Raw genomic sequence first — 23,632 nt, forward strand, 5'->3', positions numbered from 1 at the left:
AAAGAAAATATTCCAGCTTTATTAATAACATATATTCTTAATAATTAAAGAGCATGACTTGGCTTCTGTGCAAACCATAAAAAAAATGATAAAATTATTAGAGCTAGACAGTTGTGTTCATTAAGTTTATTTATTTATTTTTTTAATTTTTAATCAACTCTTAGTAGACCACAATTTTGCGGAGGTTTGCTAAGAGGTCAGGCTCTTTTGTGAAAAACAAGGAAGGGAAGTACAGGTTTTTTTTTTTTTCTTGAGCTTTTCTTTGTGCTTCAGTACATGACTCAGCCAGCTCTCTTTTGGCGTGCAATAAATAGCTAAATCAATACTTACCACATTTGAGATGAGTTAGTGATATCGATAGTGTTATTATTATGTCTTGTAATTACTATCTGTTGCTTTGTTCTCACATGATAAAATGCCTAGGGTATATATTAGCAGTAAACTTGTTCTCCTCATTGTTATATAACAGTGTTCATTGTAGAAAGCTGGTTTACCATTTTCGTCTTAATCCGTTCCAGTTCAGCATTATATACAGTGATTTGCTTACAAATAAAACTTTTTTAGCAGCTCAGCAAAACATTTATTAGAATTTGTTCTACAATGCTGCTTCTAAAAGTAGCTTAAATGGCTACATGATTCAACATAACTCTAAAAGAACTAGGGCCCAGATTCACAAAAGAGATACGACGGCGTATCTCCTGATACGCCGTCGTATCTCTGTTTTAGGGTCTTCCTAACAATGCGACTGATTCATAGAATCAGTTACGCATAGTTAGCCCTAAGATCCGACAGGTGTAATTGTTTTACACTGTCGGATCTTAGGATGCAATACCTTGGCCGCCGCTGGAGGGAGTTTGCGTCGTAAACCAGCGTCAGGTATGCAAATTAGTAGTTACCGCGATCCACGACGTTTTTTTGCGTTCGCTACGTCGCTGCTAGTCTAGTTTCCCGTCGCAAAGTTAGTCGTCGTTTTAGCTGCCCTAACTTTACACAGCCCATGTATGTGCTGTAAAAAGTATGGCCGTCGTTCCCGCGTCGAAATTTAGAAATGTTTTGTTCTTGCGTAAGACGTCCGGGAATACGAAAGTACGCTACGCACGTCGCCGTTCAAAAAAATGATGTCACACGCCCCTTTGAATTACGCGGGCTTACGCCGGAGGCCGCCGGCGTAAGTTTTCATGCAAGTGCTTTGTGAATCAGGCACTTGCGATGAAAACTTGCGGCGCTGTAACGTATCTACGATACGTTACGCCGCCGCAATTCTACATGAATCTGGGCCTAGCTTCCCTAATCTGTGTCTGCATTAAGGCTGGGTATAGGCAGTTTGTTTGTTTTTCCTTCAGCCTGCGGGCTGAAAAAAATTAATAAAAAATGAACAGATTTCCCCATCCACACAAGCAGGGTGACAGAGGGGCTTTCAGCTGTCAGAATCCACCGATCAGCAGCTGCAGTCAGTTGGCAGCAGCTGCTGATCAATGAAAGATTTCCAGAGTAATCATCCAACAGAAGTCAAATTAACAATTGACTTCTGTTATGCCTCGTACACATGACCGTTTTTCCGTCGGATAAAAAACTGACGGTTTTCCAGATGGAATTCCTCTCAAGCCTGCCTTGCATACACACGGTCACACAAAAGTCCAGTGAACTTTTGATTGCCAAGAACGCGGTGACATAAAAGACTACGACGAGCCGACAAAATGAATTTCTATTCTTCCGAGCATGCGTAAAATTGTTTCCGAGCATGCACGTTTTTTTCCCGTCGGAAAAGCATACAGATGAATGGTTTTCCCGCCAGGATTTTTTTCCCTGATTGGACAAAAGAGATCCTGTTCTCTTTTTTTGTCTGCCAGTTTTCCTGTCGGAAAAACTGCGATGGAGCATACACACGGCCAGGATTCGTGTGTATGAGGCATTAAACAGGGACAGATACGACAGATCAAAATTCTGCTAGTCCCTGCTGAACAGGCTAAATTCCCATCTGTCTGTACCCAAGATCTTTACAGAGTAACATAATACCATTATGCCTCATACACACGACACATGACAGCTTTTGGCCGGGGAAAACCCGCCGTGTATATGCTCCATGGCAGTTTTCCCAACAGGAAAACCCCCGCGAAAACCCACGGGAAAAATGAGAACATGGTCTCTTTTTTCTTGACGCGATTCCCCGCTGTCTTTTTTTCCCGGCAGTTTTCCTATGCATACACACAGCCGGGTTTCCCGGCCAAAGCTCTCATGGCAGTTTTCCTGCCAGGAAAACCAGCCGTGTGTACGAGGCATTAGAGCTTACCTCTAACTAGCTGTACCACATACTAACACATTATGACAGACTTACCTCACATTCACAGTGCAGCCCTCCAGTGGCATGCTGTCACAGCTACAGGCGCATCCATTATCACCCGGTCTTCTTTCAGCTTTCGCAGGCTCCAGCTGTTTGAGTTTATCAAACAGCCTGTCACTAGCATGTACCTGTTATAGGTGACACGGCCTCTAGCAGCAAGGGAGATGTTGTGAGCACTCCTCCCACCAGCGGTCTGTCTCTCATAGCAATGGGAGCGGATTGCACTGCAGAAGTTTCCCATCTTGTACAGAGGTTTGGAAGTTTGAGGGTTAAGTGAGTACATGTGTGGGGCCCACACAGAGTACCCAACAGGTGGATGTGGTCATTGGCTCAGCTTGTCACTCCGAAATGCAAGTTACTGTAAAGGTGTACATTATCACGGGGAACCACGAGTTAACTGGAGAACAGTTGCAGTGCAGTGTGTATGGTGTACATGGAGGTTCACCTTAAGGTTCAGTATTCCCCATGGCAGTCTCAGCCATGCCCAAGGCATTGGTGAAGACAGCACAAAGCAAAGGTACCCCGTGTGTATGTATGTGAAGTGACCCTGTAACAAAGTGCCTAACATAGTCCAGAAGAACCCACATGGGGTAGGCTTTCTATGTGACCCAGTAATTGGCAACCAAAGAGTTAATGGGAAAACATTGAGGATGTGACAAACCATCCATCTACCCCTGTAGACCCAGTACAAAATGCCTATAGGATACTTATCCCTCTCCCTATAGTCTGCTATAATATAACAAACAGGAGAAATGGGACTTTAAATGAGGCACATGTACAGCGGCTGGTGAAATGATTCTTTGCAAAAAACATTTAATAATTCATACATTTACACAAGTTGGTAAGAAGATGGCATAATACATTTATGAATGGTGATAAAAATGAGCCGATGTGTATTTGGGTCTTCCTATACAATTAATTAACAAATAATACATGGTTGAAAAATGCATATAAAGCAGGCATATAAATGCTTAATGTGACAAAAAATGCATCAAATGGCTCAACGTGTTTCGTGTAGAATGCTCCACTTCCTCAGGGGCAGATGCATTATGCATGGATGTGTATCTGTAAAAAATGCATATATGTGAATAAACATCAAAATTATGACCAAAAACTGGAGGGAGGAGGGGAAAAAACCCCATTGGGTTTATACTGCTATACTGGGAATTTTAAAAAGCCCAAACTAAATCAAATTCCAGTACTTGCACTATTTGTTTTTAAAAATACACGTATTCTAGTGTTAAACCCTCTGTGCTTCTTTCAGTGTAACACGTTGACAGTGTAGTCTCCAGCTAATCTGTTAGCTTGGAGAAAGGAGGCGAAAGACAAGAGAGGAACTTCGGTGGGGTTTGGGCAGTGGGAATGGGGTTTCTTTTGATGCATACAGTTTAGGGAGACATAACTCTAGTCGCTACATACACTCCAAGGGACACTGCTAGAGAAAGGAGCCAGCCTGCAATGGGAAACCTGGGACAGTGATCATGGCACCAACTTAAACTAGAACTAAAGTAAATAAAAGATTACATTTTAAAAAGTTTAATATTCTGTAATTTTTTTTATTCGGCTGCAAAGTTTACTTAAAAACCGAGGGTTTAAATCACTTTAATAATTTTTAATGAACATACTGTACACCCTAATGCCTTGTACACACGATAATTTTTCAGCATGAAAAAAACGTTGTTTTAAAAAAATGTCATTTAAAATGATCGTGTGTGGGCTTCACATCATTTTTAGGGTTCTGAAAAACGACACATTTTTTTTCCGAACATGCTGCATTTTTTACCAACGTTTTAAACAATGTAGTTTTTCGGGTTGTAAAAAATGATCGTGTGTGGGCTAAAACAACGTTAGAAACCCGCACATGCTCAGAAGCAAGTTATGAGACGGGAGCGCTCGTTCTGGTAAAACTACCGTTCATAATGGAGTAAGCACATTCATCACGCTGTAACAGACAGAAAAGCGCGAATCGTCTTTTACTAACACAGAATCAGCTAAAGCAGCCCCAAGGGTGGCGTCATCCGCATGGAACTTCCCCTTTATAGTGCCGTCGTACGTGTTGTACGTCACCGCGCTTTTCTAGAGCATTTTTAAAAAACGATGGTGTGTGGGCAACGTCGTTTTAATGATGAAGTTGGAAAAACTTTGTTTTTTCTACATGCCGAAAAAATGATCGTGTGTACGCGGCATAAGAAATTGGTAATTTTTTTTATTTGATCAGCTTTAATAATGGATGTATAAATATAATCTTGAAGTAATCCTTAAACTATACTTACTACGCATTACATCTGTGTACTGCGGACTTGTAAACTTTCCAATTCTTTTAATGAACGAAAAACATGTCTTCAAGTTTTGATGCCTTGCTAGCAACTACAGTTTTCTATTTACTTTTCACATTTGCCTGTGATGCGTACTCAAAGGGGAATTATGGTCACTTGTAATCCATTTCTGTAGCTGCATGTTAATTGGCCTATTTTTGTGATTTGAGAGTTCATCTATTTAACATCTTCAGTTTTGTAATTTTCTTTAAAGTGGAGTTCCACCCATTTTTTTATGTTTGTCTGTGCTGCATGCCCTAATCTCATAGTGTTCAGAATGGACAATTTTTATTTATTTTGTTGCTTGTAAATACCTTTATTTTGTAGTCCTTCATTCCTTCCTCCTCCTTATTAGCCTAGGCTATTAAGTCACACGGCTATTCGCAAGGGTTTCTGGGATAGGCATCATGTATCCCAGTAGTCCTTGCAAATAGCCTATTTGCATAGAGAAGGGGCGGCAACTTCCTCTGACACTCCCGTTGCTATGGAAACCTGACTGAAACCTATTACATCGCTTGTGCAGCACTGAGCATGTGCGAGATCTGCAAGGCTGAAATCCAGGAAGTCATACAGTCTGGCTTCATGATGCCCACACTTAAGATGGCCACAATCTATTTCTAGATTATAAACTAACTAAATGCTCTAACAACCTAACAAAACGGACCTTAGTTTACAGACCAACTTTACTAGACTACATTAAGCTTGTGTATTACAGGGGTATTTATATTTAAAAAGTGAAATTGTGGGTGGAACTCCCCTTTAATATGGCAAAGTATATTTCAGTACAGGAACCCATGGTAAAACGTTGAATCGGCATCTTCATAAGGTCTGTTTATTCCAAACGTCTGTGAGCTAAAATCAATTTACTATCCCCATTATGATTCTATGTCTATAGCTTTGTTTCTCTTCAGTATTTATATATAATTGTATCTCTTGTGTGAAAATTCTAGCAATTGTATGAATTATTTAGCTATTCAGTGTAGCATCTTGTTTCATTTCACAACGGACAAAGAAATAAATGCAACATGGTATTATTCTTCCATGGAATGATAAGGCATTGCTCTTTTTTAGTTTTCTTCAAGCTTTTATAAGAGAATGTTTATTGTTTCTGTTTATTTGCTGAGGGAGAATAATGGCTGCAGATCTGCAATTAAAGTACCTTGGAAGAAAAATGTTACAGTTTAAGCAGTTCTAGGGCACGTCCATTGTAATAGTTGTAAATCTTGAAATGGTACTAATACTGCCGTATTGACCCTGATCCAGGCGGCACAGTGGTGTAGTGGATAGCACTTTCACCTAGCAGCAAAAAATGTTGCTGGTTTGAATCCCAATCACAACACTACCTGCCTGGAGTTTGCATGTTCCTCCTGTGCCTGTTTGGGTTTCCTCCCTCGCTCCAAAGACATGCTGGTAGGTTAATTGGATCCTGTCTAAATTACCCCTAGTATATGTGTGTAGGAATGTGAGTTAGGGACCTTAGAGTGTAAGCTCCTTGAGGTTAGGGACTGATGTGAATGTACAATGTATATGTAAAGCATTGAGTAAATTGACGGCACTATACAAGTATCTAAAATAAAATAAAAAGGAAACGAGCTTGCAGGGGGATCTACACTTAAAGGGGTTGTAAAGGTTTATTTTTTATTTTCTAAATAGGTTCCTTTAACCACTTCTCCACCCGCCCATAGTCAAATGACGTCCACAGATGGGATCTCCCATCCTGGGTGGACATCAATAATGTCCTGGGCTTTCCGGCCATCTAAGGAGGCGCGCGTGCCTAGTGTCCGCAATGTCCGCCGGGCAACCCACGGTTGCCCATGATTACAGCAGGACCATGGATCTGATCCACGTCCTGTCAGAGGTGAGGAGACCGATGTGTGTTCCCAGTACAGAGGAACACACATCGGTCTCCTCCCCTTGTGAGTCCCCCCCCTACAGTTAGAATCACTCCCTAGGGAACATATTTAATCCCTTCAGCACCCCCTAGTGTCAACCCCTTCCCTCCCAGTCACATTTACACAATGCAGTTTTATAGCACTAATCGCTGTATAAATGTGAATGGTCCCAAAAATGTGTCAAAAGTGTTCGATATGTCCGTCGCAATGTCACGGTCACAATGAAAATCGCAGATCGCCGCCATTACTAGTAAAAAATATAAAAAAAATAAAAATGCAATAAATCTATCCCCTATTTTGTAACTTTTGTGCAAACCAATCAATATACGCTTATTGCGATTTGTTTACAAAAAATATGTAGAAAAATACATATCGGCCTAAACTGAGGATTTTTTTTTTAAATTGTGATATTTATTAAATCAAAAAGTAAAAAATATTGTGTTTTTTTCAAAATTGTCGCTGTTCTTTTGTTTATAGCGCAAAAAATAAAAAGAGGTTATCAAATACCACCAAACAAAAGCTCTATTTGTGGTAAAAAAAGGACATCAATGTTGTTTGGAAGCCACGTCGCACGATCGCGCAATTGTCATTTAAATTGCGACAGCGCTGAAAACTAAAAATTGGTCTGGGCAGGAAGGGGGTGAAAATGCCCTGTATTGAAGTGGTTAATCTAGTGCATTGTTGGTTTGCTTACCTTTTCCTTGGATTTCCCTTAATTTTGTTTTCTTTGTTTTCTTTGTCTGAATTTCTCACTTCCTGTTCCTTCTCAGTAAGCTGTTCTGGCTGACTAACCCCCAGCCAGAATGGCTCGGATGATGGGGGCACGCTTACTGAGGAGAAACAGGAAGTGAGAAATTCAGACAAAGAAAAAAACATTTTAGAAGGGAAATCGAAGGAAAAGGTAAGTGAACCAACAATGCACTAGCTTAAAGGAACCTATTTAGAAAATAAAAAAAATAACCTTTACGACCTTTATGATCCCTTGACTCTGTGCAGGCCAGTCAAGTTCCTCCACCCCAAACTCATTCATCCATGTCCTTATGGACCTTGCTTTGGGCACTGGTCTAAATAATTTGGTGGATGGGGGGATTATGGTGTGGGGTTGTTTTTCAGGGGTTGGGCTTGGCCCCTCTATTCTAGTGAAGAGAATTCTTAAGGTGTCAGCATACCAAGACATTTTGGACAATTTCATGCTTCTAACTTTGTGGGAACAGTTTGGGGATGGCCCCTTCCTGTTCCAACATGACTGCACACCAGTGCACAAAGCAAGGTCCATAAAGACATGGATGAGCAAGGGTTGTGGAAAATGAACTTCAAGTGCAAACATTTACATTATAATAGTAACTAAGACATATACAATTAAGTGTAACAATCTAAACAATTCCAAAGTGATATAATGGTGTGAACCTCCCAACTAAAAAGTTGTTGCACTTGAAGTTAATTTGCATTTCAATTATCTATAGAGGGGTTTCCACCATCCCTGCTAAGTTATTACAAAATGTATGTCTTATTCTCATTTTGATGTGTATTACATGTGAAATCACAAATCATTGGAATTATTGCACTTTTAGAATTAATCTCTATGGCAAATTATCTATAGGAGGGGTTTCACTATTCCTGCTAAGTTTCATTTGTTATGTCTTGTTTTCAGTTTGATGTGTATTATATGTGAAGTTACATATCACAGAGACCGGTATTGTGGTAATATTGACGTTCATAGGGGATTTCCATTAGAGGGTTCCACCATTATTGTTAAGTTATTGATCAGTAAGTTAGCACTGCACTATTTTTTTTTTTTGTGGGAACACATAAAAGTTTTTAGCAGCAAGCCTTTTACTGACACTTTTTATTTTACCTCCAGTAGTATTGTGTTGATTACCTACTATACTAAAGATTGGCATGTGGAAATAGTAAACATCAGCAGATTTCAGTTGTGCCCCAGCAGGCTGGCCCCACATGGACAATGTGCCTGTCTGTTGAGCACTGATAGGCAGCACTCATGGGCACTGATAGTCAGCACTGATTGGCAGCACTGGTGGGCACTGATTGGCAGCACTGGTGGGCACTGATTAGCACTGATAGGCAGCACTTATTGGCAGCACTGATAGGCACTGATAGGTGCCTCTGATTGGCACCGATATGCACCACTGTAAAATTCAGTCCTACTCCAGCACTAAATGTAGATGCTGAGAACCAGTCTCCAAACTACTGGTTTAAAGGACACATTCACCTTTAGGAGCCTGTAATACCCACATTTAGGTTGTAAAGTATAATATGCTTCAACAGTCCACCCCCCCCCCCCTCTACTGGCTTCACAGAGTTATGTGAATGAAGGAACTACAACTACCGTCTTCCGTTGCGGTACATGGCTTGTAGTTCTCAATGAACCGAGTTCTCTCTTGGTTTATTGATCTTCCTGCTTCCTGATTTTTTCCCCAGAATGTGAACTTGTAACTAAGGTAAGCTATGTTCTTGGTGTTTAGTTGGAGCTGAGGAACATGGGAAATACATACAGTAGGTGTTTGTGATATTGTGTTTTTAGCACAACAGCATCGCGCTGATTCTCGGCGACATGGTGCCGAGATCTCGCCGACATCTCGCACTCACTGGAATAGTGACAGCACATCCCAGCAAGCGCGTCATAGAAGCGACGGGAGATCCGACTTGGATTCCCGACAATTCTACACGTGTGCGGCGTTTGTTATGAATCCTGAGGGGGAAGTCCCGCCGGATTTTAAATAAAAATCCGGCATGGGTTCCCCCCTCAGGAGCATACCGGGCCCTTAGGTCTGTTATGGGTTGTAAGGAGAGCCCCCCTACGCCGAAAAAACGGCGTAGGGGGTCCCCCTACAATCCATACCAGACCCGTATCCAAAGCACGCTACCCGGCCGGTCAGGAAAGGAGTGGGGACGAGCGAGCGCCCCCCCCCTCCTGAGCCGTACCAGGCTGCATGCCCTCAACATGGGGGGGTTGGGTGCTCTGGGGCAGGGGGGCGCACTGCGGCCCCCCCACCCCAGAGCACCCTGTCCCCATGTTGATGAGGACAGGGCCCCTTCCCGACAACCCTGGCCGTTGGTTGTCGGGGTATGCGGGCGGGAGGCTTATCGGAATCTGGGAGCCCCCTTTAATAAGGGGGCCCCCAGATACCGGCCCCGACCCTAAGTGAATGGATATGGGGTACATCGTACCCCTACCCATTCACCTGGAGGAAAAGTGGTAAAAACACAAATAAAAAACACAGGGTATTAAAATATTTTATTAATCTGCTCCGGAGGCTTCCCCTGTCTTCTTTAGCTCTTTTACCAGGGGGAGCTTCTTCTTCCGATTTCCGGGGGTCTTCTCCTGCTCTCCGGGGTCTTCACCGCTCTTCTGTGACGTCTTCTCCGCTCCGGGGGGTCTTCTTCTATGTTCGCCGCTCTCCGCTGTTGACTCGGCGCACCCCGGTTCTTCCTCCCGCTGTCCGGTGCCTTCTCCTTCTTCCGCTGTTCTGTGACGTCTTCTCCTCTTCTTCCGCTGTTCTGTGACGACTTCTACTTCTCCCTTCAGGCCGCTGTGCTGTGACGTCTTCTCTTCTTCTCTTCTCCCGATGTTGACACGCCGGCTCTTCTCGCTGAAATGGCAGGTGCGCTGCTTTCATCGGACCTATATAGGCCTCACAGTCCCATCATGCTCTGTACCTACCCATGTGATACCTACCGACATGGGTAGGTATCACATGGGTAGGTACAGAGCATGATGGGACTGTGAGGCCTATATAGGTCCGATGAAAGCAGCGCACCTGCCATTTCAGCGAGAAGAGCCGGCGTGTCAACATCTGGAGAAGTGAAGAAGATGACGTCACAGCCCGGAAGAAGAAGAATACGTCACAGCACGGAAGAAGAAGATAGACGTTCAGCGCTGAAGGAGAAGGCATCGGACAGCTGGAGGAAGAACCGGGGTGCGCCGAGTCAACAGCGGAGAGCGGCGAACATAGAAGGAGACCCCCGGAGAGTTGAGAAGACCCCCCGGATAGCGGAGAAGACCCGTCGGGATAGCGGAAGAAGAAGCCCCCCCGCCGAAGACGCCGGAGGAAACCCGCCGGGGGCTTTTTTAAAAGCGACCCCCCCCTGGCGGTGGAAGAGAACCAGACGGCGGCCCCCACCCACCCGAAGATGTCAAAGAAGAAGCCCCCCCTGGTAAACAGAGCTAATAAAGAAGACAGGGGGAGCCTCCGGACAGAAAAATAAATTATTTTAAAAACCCTTGTGTGGTGTGTTTATTAACATTGACATTTTTCCTACAGGTGAATGGTTAGGGGTACGATGTACCCCATATCCATTCACTTAGGATGGGGGGCCGGTATCTGGGGGCCCCCTTATTAAAGGGGGCTCCCAGATTCCGATAAGCCTCCCGCCCGCATACCCCGACAACCAACGGCCAGGGTTGTCGGGAAGGGGCCCTGTCCTCATCAACATGGGGACATGGTGCTCTGAGGTGGGGGGGCCGCAGTGCGCCCCCCTGCCCCAGAGCACCCAACCCCCCCATGTTGAGGGCATGCAGCCTGGTACGGCTCAGGAGGGGGGGGCACTCGCTCGTCCCCACTCCTTTCCTGGCCGGCCGGGTAGCGTGCTTTGGATATGGGTCTGGTATTGATTGTAGGGGGACCCCCTACGCCGTTTTTTCGGCGTAGGGGGGGCTCTCCTTACAACCCATAACAGACCTAAGGGCCCGGTATGCTCCTGAGGGGGGAACCCATGCCGGATTTTTATTTAAAATCCGGCGGGGACTTCCCCCTCAGGATTCATAACAAACGCCGCACACGTGTAGAATTGGCGGGAATCCAAGTCGGATCTCCCGTCGCTTCTATGACGGCTTTGTCTCTATCGCGGCAAGCCAGCTCGGCGCTGGCTCCCGCGATGGGGCTCGTAGGTGCTCAATCTCGCCGAGAAAGGGAGCGAGATTGACACAAAATCGCGTCCTACTGTATGTCTTTGTAGCGGGAGATAGAATGTAACAATTATAGAGGGAATTATCAAATAAATGTAACCATTGCTTTTACCTAGACAAGTAGAAGAAGCCACACTTGTAAATGCAATCAATCAATCTTCATCAGCCCTGCCCTTTTAGCACACTCGGTGCAGATGCCCAGTCATGTTGCTTGCATAAGTATTTGTATATAAAAATTGTAAAATGTTTTTTTTTTGGTTTTAGTTTTTTATGTAGTATTTGTCATGTTTCATGTATTTTGTACAATGTGTTTGTTGTATATGCCAAAAAAAAAAGAATATGATTAAAAAAAGGAAAAAAATATTCGCTTCACTGTAATCATAGGGCCAGATTCTCAATGGCGTTACGACGGCGCAACACCATTTGCGCCGTCGTAAGTCCTGGCCCCGGGTATCTATGCGACTGATTCTTAGAATCAGTTATGCATAGATACCCATTAGATCTGACAGGCTCTTACGCTGTCAGATCTTAAATGCAATTTTTTTTCCCGCCGCTAGGTGTCGCATCGTCGTTTTCCCCGTCGCTTATGTAAATTAGGTAATTACGCGAGATTCCTGAACATGCGCGCGGTCGACGCTGAGAATTTACGACGTTTCCGTAGCTAAAGCGACCCGTAAAGTTGCCCCTATTATGAGGGGCAACCAATTTTAAGTATTGCCGTCGTTCCCGCGTCGAAATTTAAAAAAATTACGTTGTTTGCGTAAGACGTCCGTGAATGGCGCTGGACGCCATTTATGTTAACGTCTAAGCAAATGACGTCGGGGCGACGTCATTTAGCGCAATGCACGTCGGGTAATTTACCCGACGGAGCATGCGCAGTACGCTCGGCGCGGGAGCGCGCCTAATTTAAATGGTGCCCGCCCCATTTGAATTGGGCGGGCTTGCGCCGAGCGATTTAACGATACACCACCGCAAGTTTACAGGTAAGTGTTCTGAGAATCAGGCTGTAAACCTGTAAACCTGCGGCGGTGTAACGTAAATCACATACGTTACGCTGCCCAGGAGCAACGTAATTGTATGAGAATCTGGGCCATAGGGTTCTAGTTACAATTTGACTGTCATTTTACCTTCTTTTTTTTTTACATGGATCATTATAACTAATAATCTTTAAAGGGTTAGCTCACCTTTCTAAAAAAACAAAAAAACAAAGAACACTATACAGTCACAGTACACTGTGGCAACACCCTATGCTGCTCAGATATACCCATGCTTCTTCTGTGGGCCATATATGCGATAATAGAAAATGGCTGAAAAAAATGCCACTCCTTTACATTGCTTCCTCCAGTCTTACTACTATGATAGAGAAGTTGGTAGGATGAGCACACACTAGGTGCTCCCATTCTTTTCCCATGAGCTGTGCATGCACAGTGCGCTCTCCCCCTTTGTAAGCTCTGATGAACACAGTAGCTGCAACATGCGAAATAGAGATGAAGCATGCTGCTCATTGTCTGTCTGTAACTCCACACAGTAATGCAAGGCTTTCTCCCTGGTGTGGAGTGTTGTGCTCGCCCTCTCCCTTGGGCTACGGGAGAGTCAGGACACTCTCTACGTTGCAGATAGAGAAAGGAGCTGTGTGTTAGTGGGCGTCCTGACTCTCCTGTAGTCCTAGGAAGGGGGTGAGCAGGACACTCCACACCAAGGAGAAAGCCTTGCGTTACTGTGTGGAGTTACAGACAGAAGAACAGGAAGTGAGGATTCCTCAGAAGAAATAAGGACATTTAAAAGCAAAATGGAAGGATGAGGTAAGTGAAGGAGGACTGCACTAATGTAAAGGAAGCTATTTAGGATTTTTTTTTTACCTTTACAACCCCGTTAAAGCCCACTTCCTTCTTCATCGCAACCTCACATCTTAAGTCTCACCCCAGAGTCCTTAAAGCTGCTTTTAGAATTCTCTGAGTACGTCTTTTTGGCAGGTGTTTTTGATTTGGTCTCGTGGTGGGTGGGGATTGACTGCTACAGAGAACAACCATTTTCTGCAGCATTCTTCTATGAGCCCAGCTATGACTAAGCATTGATATCCAATGCGAAACGCGTCAGGTGTTTTTCCCACTGTGTGCTGATACCTGTAGTGCATTTTCCCTTTACCCAATAAAGGGCACGTCTTTTTCAGAAATTGGAGTGCGGCTGTCCATATCTTTCCTCTTTTACATATCCCGTGCATTGCCTGCACCCATTGGTTTCTGAGTGGACATTGATTGTTCTAGTGTGCTCACCTGGAGTGGCAGCCTTCCTACCTGTTTGTAGCCCAGGGGGTTTACTTGCATACCTAAGGTGCATGTCCTTGATGTTCTGGCCTTGGATAAAGATAAAATATTGCATATAAATATTTTGTAATTTCATGTCAACCAACATGAAGACCAGTTATCTTTTAATTTTATGGGTTCTTTACAGAAATCCTAATAAATATTACTATCTTCTGAAGAAGTAAATGTTGCTTCCAGAAACACGTTGCGTGTTAGGATATCAACTGGCTATTTCTATATGCATATATGGCATCATACAACCACTCATATTTTTTTTACCATACTTTATGTCATTTTAATATGCTTTTAATTATGTAATTGAATACAAAATTGAGAATTTTAAGAATGTTGTGATTTGCTGTTTTTGTAGTTTTTGTCTTTGAGTGTTCTTATATACAGTATCAGAGACTGAGGCCTCGTACACACGACCGAGTTCCTCTTTTGTCAAGGAAACTTTTGAAAAATTCGACAAGCCAAAAAGAGAGCATGTTCTCTATTTCCTTGACGGGAATGGAGAAAATTGGCTTGTCGAGTTTCTCGACGGCTTCACAAGGAACTCGACGAGCAAAACGATGTGTTTCGCCCGTCGAGTTTCTCGGTCGTGTGTACGAGGCCTGAGCGTCACCTTCATTCATTGCACATTGGCCTTGTGTATTGTATACAGTTTTTATCTTTAGCTGCTCTGTTTAAAATCATTTGTTGTTTGCAAATGATTGTACATATTTTACGTTTTTCATTGTGGGAATTTAAATTGTAGCCACACAGTCCTGGGGGAAAATGTGATTAGGTTGTAAACAGGGCCATAAAACAGTACGAGAATCTTGCACAGATATGGTGCCATGCTGTTATTTCAGTCCAATGCAAACATATTCCAGTGTGTTGCATTTCTGCACAGAAAGAAATTTCCTTTATCACTTTCATGGGACCCTGGTGGCAGTGATAATGTAAAATCTGACTATTCCTAAAATGTGTGAGGACAACCTGGGCTTCTTTGGATGTTTTAGCATCTTCTTGTCTCTCTCTCTAGGATGTGTTAAACAATTTGGGGTCCTGTGAATTGGATGAAGATGATCTTATGCTTGACCTGGAGTTTACAGAAGAACAGCAGCTTCGAAAAGGTAAGCAAAATGGAATTACGTGTTTGTTAGTCATACAGTGCTATGGAACATATTGTACAATTCTATCCGTGACTATTATATGGTTGTCTTATGTCTGCAAGGATTAATGATTAGTGCTTATTTAGCCGGCAATTAAGGAAACCTAAAATAATGAGGGATGATTGTAATTTCCATATTTTTATACTTATTCAGCTGTGTCTTGTTTGATTTTAAAGTGACCCTGTCACCACAATTATAAGAAATAGGGTTTAACTTTCCAGCAAACAAAGCCGCTGCTGCAATTATTTAACCCTTCCAGGTGGGTTGAATACATTCTTGCATGTGGTGGTTTCTCCCTGTAACGGTCACCACCAATTACGACCTTCCATCAACTACGACAGCTTATCGACACTCCAACCAACAGGACCCGATCCATCCCATTTCCCCAGAATCAAGACGAGACACGCAGCTCTGTACTTGTTCCAAAATGAAGACAACTTTAATGGTTCACTCTCAGCTTTTATACAGTTTTCAAGGCACATGAACAATCAAACTCTCCACCCACACCCTGGGGGGGCTTCAATACATCTTCCGATGTCTAATTGCTAAACATTCTAGACATCTCGGCGCCGGGCTATAATTATTATGACCTAATCACTGCACGTTCCTTTATTAACAGAACTCAAACAAAACACCATCGCACAATGATCTCTTCTCAATCCACATCCCTAGACAGACGTTCTGTCTCCGCATACAGCTTGGCAAGTTCCATTACACATCTTATATCAATATAATTCACACAAAGCAGCATCACACAATGAGAGGTCTTTCAGAAGCAGACTCAATTAGCATGTCACTAGCCAGGGCTAATCATAGAAATGAGTCACTATTGACTGGTTGGGTCACAATTAACCAACAACTTGCAATATCTCAAAATCCTGCAATATGAACTATCAGTGATGTCCCCTGTCCTGTAATTTAGGATATAATTTCTCAGTCACCCTATGGCCCTATCGGACATAAGGTGACCCTAGACATAAGACTCCTTGGTGACGCCGGTACAGGAGTACCCCTCATCCTTACAAAGTCTCTGTTCGTCCCGGGTCATTCTGTTACACTCTCCCAATTTGTATGTTATGCAATGATGTACAAGAAATTCACTTTATTAACAAATATGAGAGTGCATTGAAGAAGTTATTTTGCATGCTTAAAATGCCAAGCATTCATTTCTCTTTTGTGTCATCCATCTACGCTGTACATACTTTACTTCTTATCCCTTCACTTCTCTAAGGCCCCTTTCACATTGGACCTTTAGCCGCAGTGGCGGTATAGCGCCGCAAAAAATAGTGGCGCTATACCGCCAGGATTGCCGCGGGAATCGGCGGCTAGTGGTGCGGTATTAACCCCCGCTAGCGGCCCATAAAGGGTTAATACCGCCCGCAATGCGCCTCTATAGAGGCGCATTGCGGGCGGTATTGCCGCGGTTTCCCATTGTTTTCAATGGGAAGGAGCGGTAAAGGAGCAGTATACACGCCGCTCCTCTCACCACTCCAAAGATGCTGCTGACAGGAGATTTTTTTGTCTCCTGCCAGCGCATCGCCTCAGTGTGAAAGCCCTCAGGCTTTCACATTGAGGTAGCTGGGCAGGAGTTTTTCAGGCGATATAGCAGCACTATTTTTAGTGCTGTACCGCCTGAAAAACTCTTTAATGTGAAAGGGGTCTAAGGCTCAGTTTGGGCACCAATAAATTCTTGTCTAAGCTGGAAATCAGACCATGGAGCTAACACAACGTGGAGCCTCCAAGTAACAGCACTGAGTACCTGAACAGCCAATCATCAAGCACCAACTCTGGCTCATGAGAAGAAGGGACACTAGGGTTGAATTACTAAAGGCAACTAGACTGTGGAGGTCATTTACTAAAGGCAAATCCATGCAAAGTGCACTTAGAAGTGCAATCACCATAGATCCGAGGGGGACATGCAAGGAAGATAAAAAAAAAAACAGCATTTTAGCTTGCACATGATTGGATAATAAAATCAGCAGAGCTACCCCTCAGAATTACAGCGACTGCACTTCCAAAAGCACTTTCAGTGCAATTTCAAGTGCACTTTGCACTTGTAGTGCAAAGTGGATTTGCCTTTCGTAAATAACCCCCTTTGTGTTTTGCAAAATGTAGTTGCTCCAGAGCTTTGTAAATACAGGCATATCCTACTTTTAAGTACACAATGGGGTTTATTTACTAAAGCTGGAAAGCGTTAAATCAGGCTCACTTCTGCATAGAAACCAATGAGCTTCCAGGTTTTATTACCAAAGCTTAATTGAACAAGCTGAGGTTAGAAGCTCATTGGTTTCTATGCAGAAGTGAGCCTGATTTTTGTGCTTTCCAGCTTTAGTAAATAAACCCCATTGCGTACTTAAAAGTGGGGTATGCCTGTAAGCAGATGCTCTGCCGACTTCCATCATCCAATCATGTGCAAGCAAGAATGCTGTTTTTTTTTTCCTTGCACGTGATTGGGTATTTTTTGCAAAGTGAAGCTTTACTTAATTTACTAAGTTCTGGAGCAACTGCACTTGCAGAGTGCTGCAAAGTGCACAGCTTATTTGTCTTTAGTGAGTCACAGTGAGTCACAGTGGTTGATTTACTAAAGTCAAATAGACTGTCCACTACAATAAGTTGCAAATGCTCCAGAGCTTAATAAATGAGGTAAAGCTTCACTTTGCAAAGAATACCCAATCACGTGCAAGAAAAATAAAACAAAAAAAAAGCATTTTTGCTTGCACATGATTGGATGGTGGAAGTCAACAGAGCTTCTGTTCATTTACTATGCTCAGAAGCAAATGCATTTGCAGAGTGCAAGATTCACATTTGCATTAGTAAATCTGCAACTGTCTATTTTGCATTAGTAAATCAACCCCACAGGCTCTTTACACCTGGAAGTACCAGTTTGTTGTCACTGTTTCATGGGAGGGAAAGTAGACATAGGGGTTATTTACTAAAGGCAAATCCACTTTGCACTGCACGGATGATAAAATCAGAAGAGCTTCCCCTCATTTAAGATCTTCCCCTCAGATCTACAGCGATTACACTTTCTGTTGCACTTGCGGTGCAAAGTGAATTTGCCTTTAGTAAATAAACCTCATAGTATAAGCTGTTACAGAGTTCAGCATTAGTTAAAGTGGAGTTTCCATCCCAATTTTTTTTTTTTTTCATTATTCTGCTCATTAGACCTAAAAAAGTAATGCTATGCGGTCCCACGTAATCTGCCTTTGAAACCACCTAGGATTCTGACATCATCTCCCTCTAATGCTCCTGGGAAATGTGTGTCATCATTTCCCAGGATGCAGTGCGCTGTCCAATTATCACTCCCCATCCAAGACTTCCAGGAAGTAAGTGCTTGTAGGCTTCACAATGCCCACAACCAAAATGACAACGGTGTAGACATCGTTTTATAAACTATCTTTTTTGAATATCTATGCGGATCGGCGACGGATTGTAAAATAGTAAGTGACTGGATTTATATTATAAAAACGCAGGATGAAAGGACATACATTTAAAAAATGCTAATTGTGGTTGGAACTCCGCTTTAACCATGTTGCTGTATAAGCAAAAATCTTCTTGCTAACAATGTTTTGGTACATCAGTCACTATGTAAACCTAAACTAAACAAACACACAAAAACTACAATAAAAGCATTAGACAGTGAAAAAACATTTGTTTATGGGATCCCCAAACCCACACTCTACATATGAGAGAATTAAAGGTCCTATCCTTATTCTCAGCATGTCTCAGCATAGTTAATCAGGCCTAAATTTGGAAAAAAAAAGAAAACTGTGCTTCTATAAACCAGCTTCTTCCAGTGCTTCGTGTATCTGTCCAAAAGCACAGACATAGCAGGAATTCAACTAATTCCCAATTATCTTAAAGGTGAGTGGCACAGCCAATAAATTATTCTGGGTGTCTGGTTTAGGAGATTGGTTTATTTGCATATTAGCAGTTCTGCCAGCTTCAGAAACTTAGACAAAAATGTCTATAGAATTGATTTAGAAATCTAAATAACGCTGCCATTAGAAACTATAAAACATTTAGGCTGTTTTTAAAAGCAGCATTAATTTGCTTCTGTCTGCATTTTTATCACCAGAATGTTTCTACTAGTGAATTAAACTGGTATACTTATTTTAAAGAATAGGTTGTATTTTATATAATTGACCAATGGTTATTTAGTGGTAACTATTTATAAATATATGTATATAAAGTGATCAGTGCAATTTCTCAACATATAAAGCAAGTGAGTACATATATATATGTATATATGAACATTAAATATTGATAAGTTCCAAACTCATAAATGTCACCACTGTTAAGTGCAAAGTGATTAGTAAAAAGTAAAAGTAAAAAGTCCAAAACGTTCACCCAAAATTGAGTGAATAAATAAACTGAATCCACCAAAAACAAGTGGTGCTGAAACTTCACACAGCTGCTTAAAATGACGAATCAGCCTTAAAGCAGGGGTTCACCCAAAAAAAAAAATTTTAACATTACATTCAGCCGAGTTGTCATAATGACAATCGGCTGTTTTTTTTTTTTCGTACATACCGTATTTCACCGCCGCTTCCGGGTATGTCTTCTGCGGGACTGGGCGTTCCTATCTGATTGACAGGCTTCCAACCATCGCATACTACGCGTCAGGCATTGCCGAAAGAAGCCGAACGTCGGTGAGGCTCTATACGGCGCCTGCGCACCGACGTTCGGCTTCCTTCGGCAACTCGTGACGCGTAGTATACGACGGTTGGAAGCCTGTCAATCATATAGGAATGGCCAGTCCCGCAGAAGACATACCCGGAAGCGGTGGTGAAATACGGTATGTACGAAAAAAAAAACAGCCGATTGTCATTAGGACAACTCGGCTGAATGTAATGTTAAAAATTTATTTTTTGGGTGAACCTCCACTTTAAGGATAACGCTGGCGATGGTGATCCCCCCACTTCTGGTCTCCCAGCTATTGGCTCTTGATATTTCACTCAGGATTCCAGATAACATGCAGGAATGCATGAATAAATGCATGAATAAATGCCTCCCATAGTGTAATATATTTAAACAATCAAAGATTTATTGAAAGACAATTGGAAGCTTACATTTAGAAAGATTAAAACGCGCATTGAATAAAAACAACGGCGTTACAGACGCCTCTCACGTCACTTCCGGTCCGCTCCATACTCCCGTCCATGCCCTACGCGTTACGTCACAAGCCATAATGAGAGAACTACAAGCCGTCTGCCATGGTAGAAGATAGTAGTTGTAGTTCATTCATTCGTAGATCGCTGTGAAAGAATCACCTGGCCATGAGGGCCGAGCCCTGCACAGCCATGCTTTCTAAAATTGTGACAGCGGTGTGGGGAGAAGATCCCCCAACTGCTGTCACAGTGGGGGATCTGAGGGATGCAGGTAGGTGTTCTTTTGTAACATGTTACATGTTACACCCAAAATATGGTGGTTACCATGTAACAAGTTATAAAATTTGAACCTATCCTTTCTCTTTTTTTGCAAGAAATTTGAACCTATCCTTTCTCTTTTTTTGCAAGAAAAAAATATATACACATTTAGTACATACACACCTAGGAGGTCATTTACTAAAGGCAAATCCACTTTTCACTACAAGTGCACTTGGAAGTGCAGTCGCTGTAGATCTGAGGGGAAGATCTGAAATGAGGGGAAGCACTGATGATTTTATCATCCAATCATGTGGATGCTAAAATTATGTTTTTTATTTTCCTTACATGTCACCCTCAGATCTACAGCGACTGCACTTTCAAGTGCACTTGTAGTGCAAAGTGGATTTTCCTTTAGTAAATAACCCCCATAGTCGGTAATTACTGAGCCCCAAAGTAGAAGCAGATCTTTTTGTAAAAGTTCAAAACTCCAAGTACAATTCTCAGAGAAAAATAAAATATATATAGATAAATCTGTAACAATGGGGGTACATGGACATGCAGGCCCATCACTGGCAGCAAAATGCTATTATTAGTTGCTACGATGTAATGGCATGTGTTGCTTGTTGACCTGGCATGGCAATCTTGATCTTTGCTCAAGGATGATTCCTTCAACTGCTGTTTTTCCCTTATTATTTAAGTATCCCTGTTACCTTTCACATTCATCCTACTAAGTTTAGAAATAGCATTTGAGCAATATTATTCTAGAGTAACCACTAGTAACGTAGAATAAAGGCCAACTAAACCAAGACTTATTGGTTTGGCTGTAGATATTAGTATTTCTCAGGATGACACCCTGCTAATTGTTGCAAAGTTTTCCCAGAAGTCTTTTTGGCACATCGAATGATCATTCTATAGCAAGGTCAGTCCTAAGCAAGTGTCCCCTTTGTTTCTAAAGGGTAATAAAGTTAATTTATGTAAATTTAAAGTGTAGTTCCACCGAAAAATGGAACTCCCGCTTTAAGTGCTGGTGACACCCTGACATGCCAAATTTTGTTTGTCATATTTTTTTTTTGGGGGGGGGCGGTTACCCTATTTTTAGAGGCACCCAGCTCCCACTTCCTCCCCTAATGCCGTGGCACCAGAAGGAAGACCGCCTCCCTTCCTGCAATCTTTTGGGACATGTCACATGTCCCAGAAGATTGCCTGGCCATTCACAGACTGCAGCGCGGCTAGCGCATGTGTAGTGCATGCTCGGCCCACAGTTAGAATATCGGTGCCACGGTGAGGAGGGGGAGAGGAGCGAGACTTCCTGCACCCATATCGCTGGACCGTGGGACAGGCGAGTGTCTGATTATTAAAGGTCAGCAGCTACACTTTTTGTAGCTACTGACTTTAAATGGGTGGAACTCCGCTTTAAGTTCAGTGCCCAACTTTTCTTTGTACATGCATGGCAAAGCAACAGGTTTATGTTAATAGTGGCGCAATTAGCAACTTTAGCCCCATACACACTATCAGTTTTCCTGACAGTTTTCTCTTCAGGTTTACCAAAACCATCTAATATGAGGTAAAACCTCAAGAGTTTCAATTTGTATGCAATCAGGCAGGCCCTTGCACTACATGGTTTTGGTAAACCTGAAGAGAAAACTGACAGGAAAACTGATAGTGTGTATGGGGCTTTATTCTCACCTTCCCTTGACTGCCCACCAATCCAGTCTAAATGGATTTAAAATGGACAAAACATCTTGCTTTATTCTTGCCCTAGCTAAACTTTTTAAACACATTTTTGTGTGATTATATAAAACAACGCATGTCATTCAATTGCACCTAGCTGGGGTTAGTTGAGATTAGTTGGTTGAGGTTTGCTAGCCTTTAAGTCTAAATGAGCTTTATGTAGAAGGCTATATTTACAATCAGATTACAGCAAAAATCTAACTTTGTATGTTATAATTGAGCCTCAGCACCAGCATAAAATCCAGTCCTTCCAGATTCAGCTGCAGATAAAGATCACTGCTGTCTTTGTGAGAGCAGCTATCTATAAGTAGTTGTCCAACATGCCTCCTGCTTTGTCGCAACCACATCTGTGCAATCAGAAAACTACACTCCCTGATGATTGTAGAGCTGTACTTATACCTAAGATAGGGATTTGTCAAGAGTGGCTGCTGCTCCCACATAGAGAGCAGAGGTTCTTATCTTCAGATTGATGTCTGTAACTTGGATTTTGTGATGATGCTGGGGCTCTATTATGAAGCCAAACAAAGTAAGAAACTTACAAGGTAGTTTTTTGCTGCCCAATAATGTTTTTCAATATCCAGTAACACAAACGTTCTGTGGGCATTATTATAGTGGTTGACAACGGATTCAGATTATCATTTTGTAATAACTTTTAGCTTCCTTGTATAATCCTAATAATTAGAAACTTGAACCTTCCTACCCAACTTTAAGTGTTTGCATTAAAATCAAGTAGAAATGAAATGTAAAATTTTACCTTGGAGCAATGGTGAAATGTTTTCTGTATCTCCTGTTAATGTACTTATTCTGAGCCATATAATTAAAAATAATTTACACAAAATAAGTGAAACTATGGTTTTGTGTGGTTGCTTAAAAATGAAACACCTCTCCAATGATGGAATGTCAATATGTGATTTTACATATTACAAATATTTATAACCGTTTGAAGCCTCGTACACACGACCGAGGAACTCGACGGGCTAAACACATTGGGGCAGATTCATGTAGATCTGCGGATCTTTAGATCCGCTAGATCTACCTGGTTTGCGATCCGCCGGTGCAATTTAGCGAGGCAAGTGCATGATTCATCAAGCACTTACCTCGCAAACTGCACCGTCGGATCCTAACTCCCCCCGGCGGAATGCAAATTCCGCGGCTAGGGGGAGTGTACAATTTAAATCAGGCGCGTTCCCGCGCCGATTTAACTGCGCATGCGCCGGGGCAAAAAAGCCCAGTGCGCATGCTCCAAATGACGTCGCTACAACGTCATTGTTTGCGGCGGGTACGTCGTTTGCGGCCAATGGTATTCCCGATCGCGATACACAAACGATGTAGAAAATTTAAAAATCGGCGCGGGAACGTCGGCCATACTTAACATTAGCTACCCCTCATAGAAGCAGAGGTAGCTATCCGCCGGAAAAACCCGAACACAAACGACGTAGAAAACGAGCGACGGGCGGGCGTACGGACGTGAATCGGCGGTTTTCCTCATTTGCATATGCGACGGGTAAAAAATTGCGACGACACCTAGCGGCCGGCGGGAGATTACAGCCTAAGATTCGACTGGTGTAAGTCACTTACACCAGTTGGATCCAAGGGA

The 23,632-nt window shown here is 42.7% G+C and overlaps 1 protein-coding gene across 1 annotated transcript in view; it reads left to right on the forward strand.

Moving 5' to 3' along the window:
* Positions 1-23,632, forward strand: part of CCSER1 (coiled-coil serine rich protein 1) — a 1,156,365-nt gene that overhangs the window by 379,584 nt on the left and 753,149 nt on the right. Inside the window, 1 exon segment of the mRNA XM_040327888.1 lies at positions 14,806-14,896. Coding sequence (XP_040183822.1) covers positions 14,806-14,896 — 91 coding nt within the window.

This window comes from Rana temporaria, chromosome 1, assembly GCF_905171775.1.
Source record: "Rana temporaria chromosome 1, aRanTem1.1, whole genome shotgun sequence".
Lineage (NCBI taxonomy): Eukaryota > Metazoa > Chordata > Amphibia > Anura > Ranidae > Rana > Rana temporaria.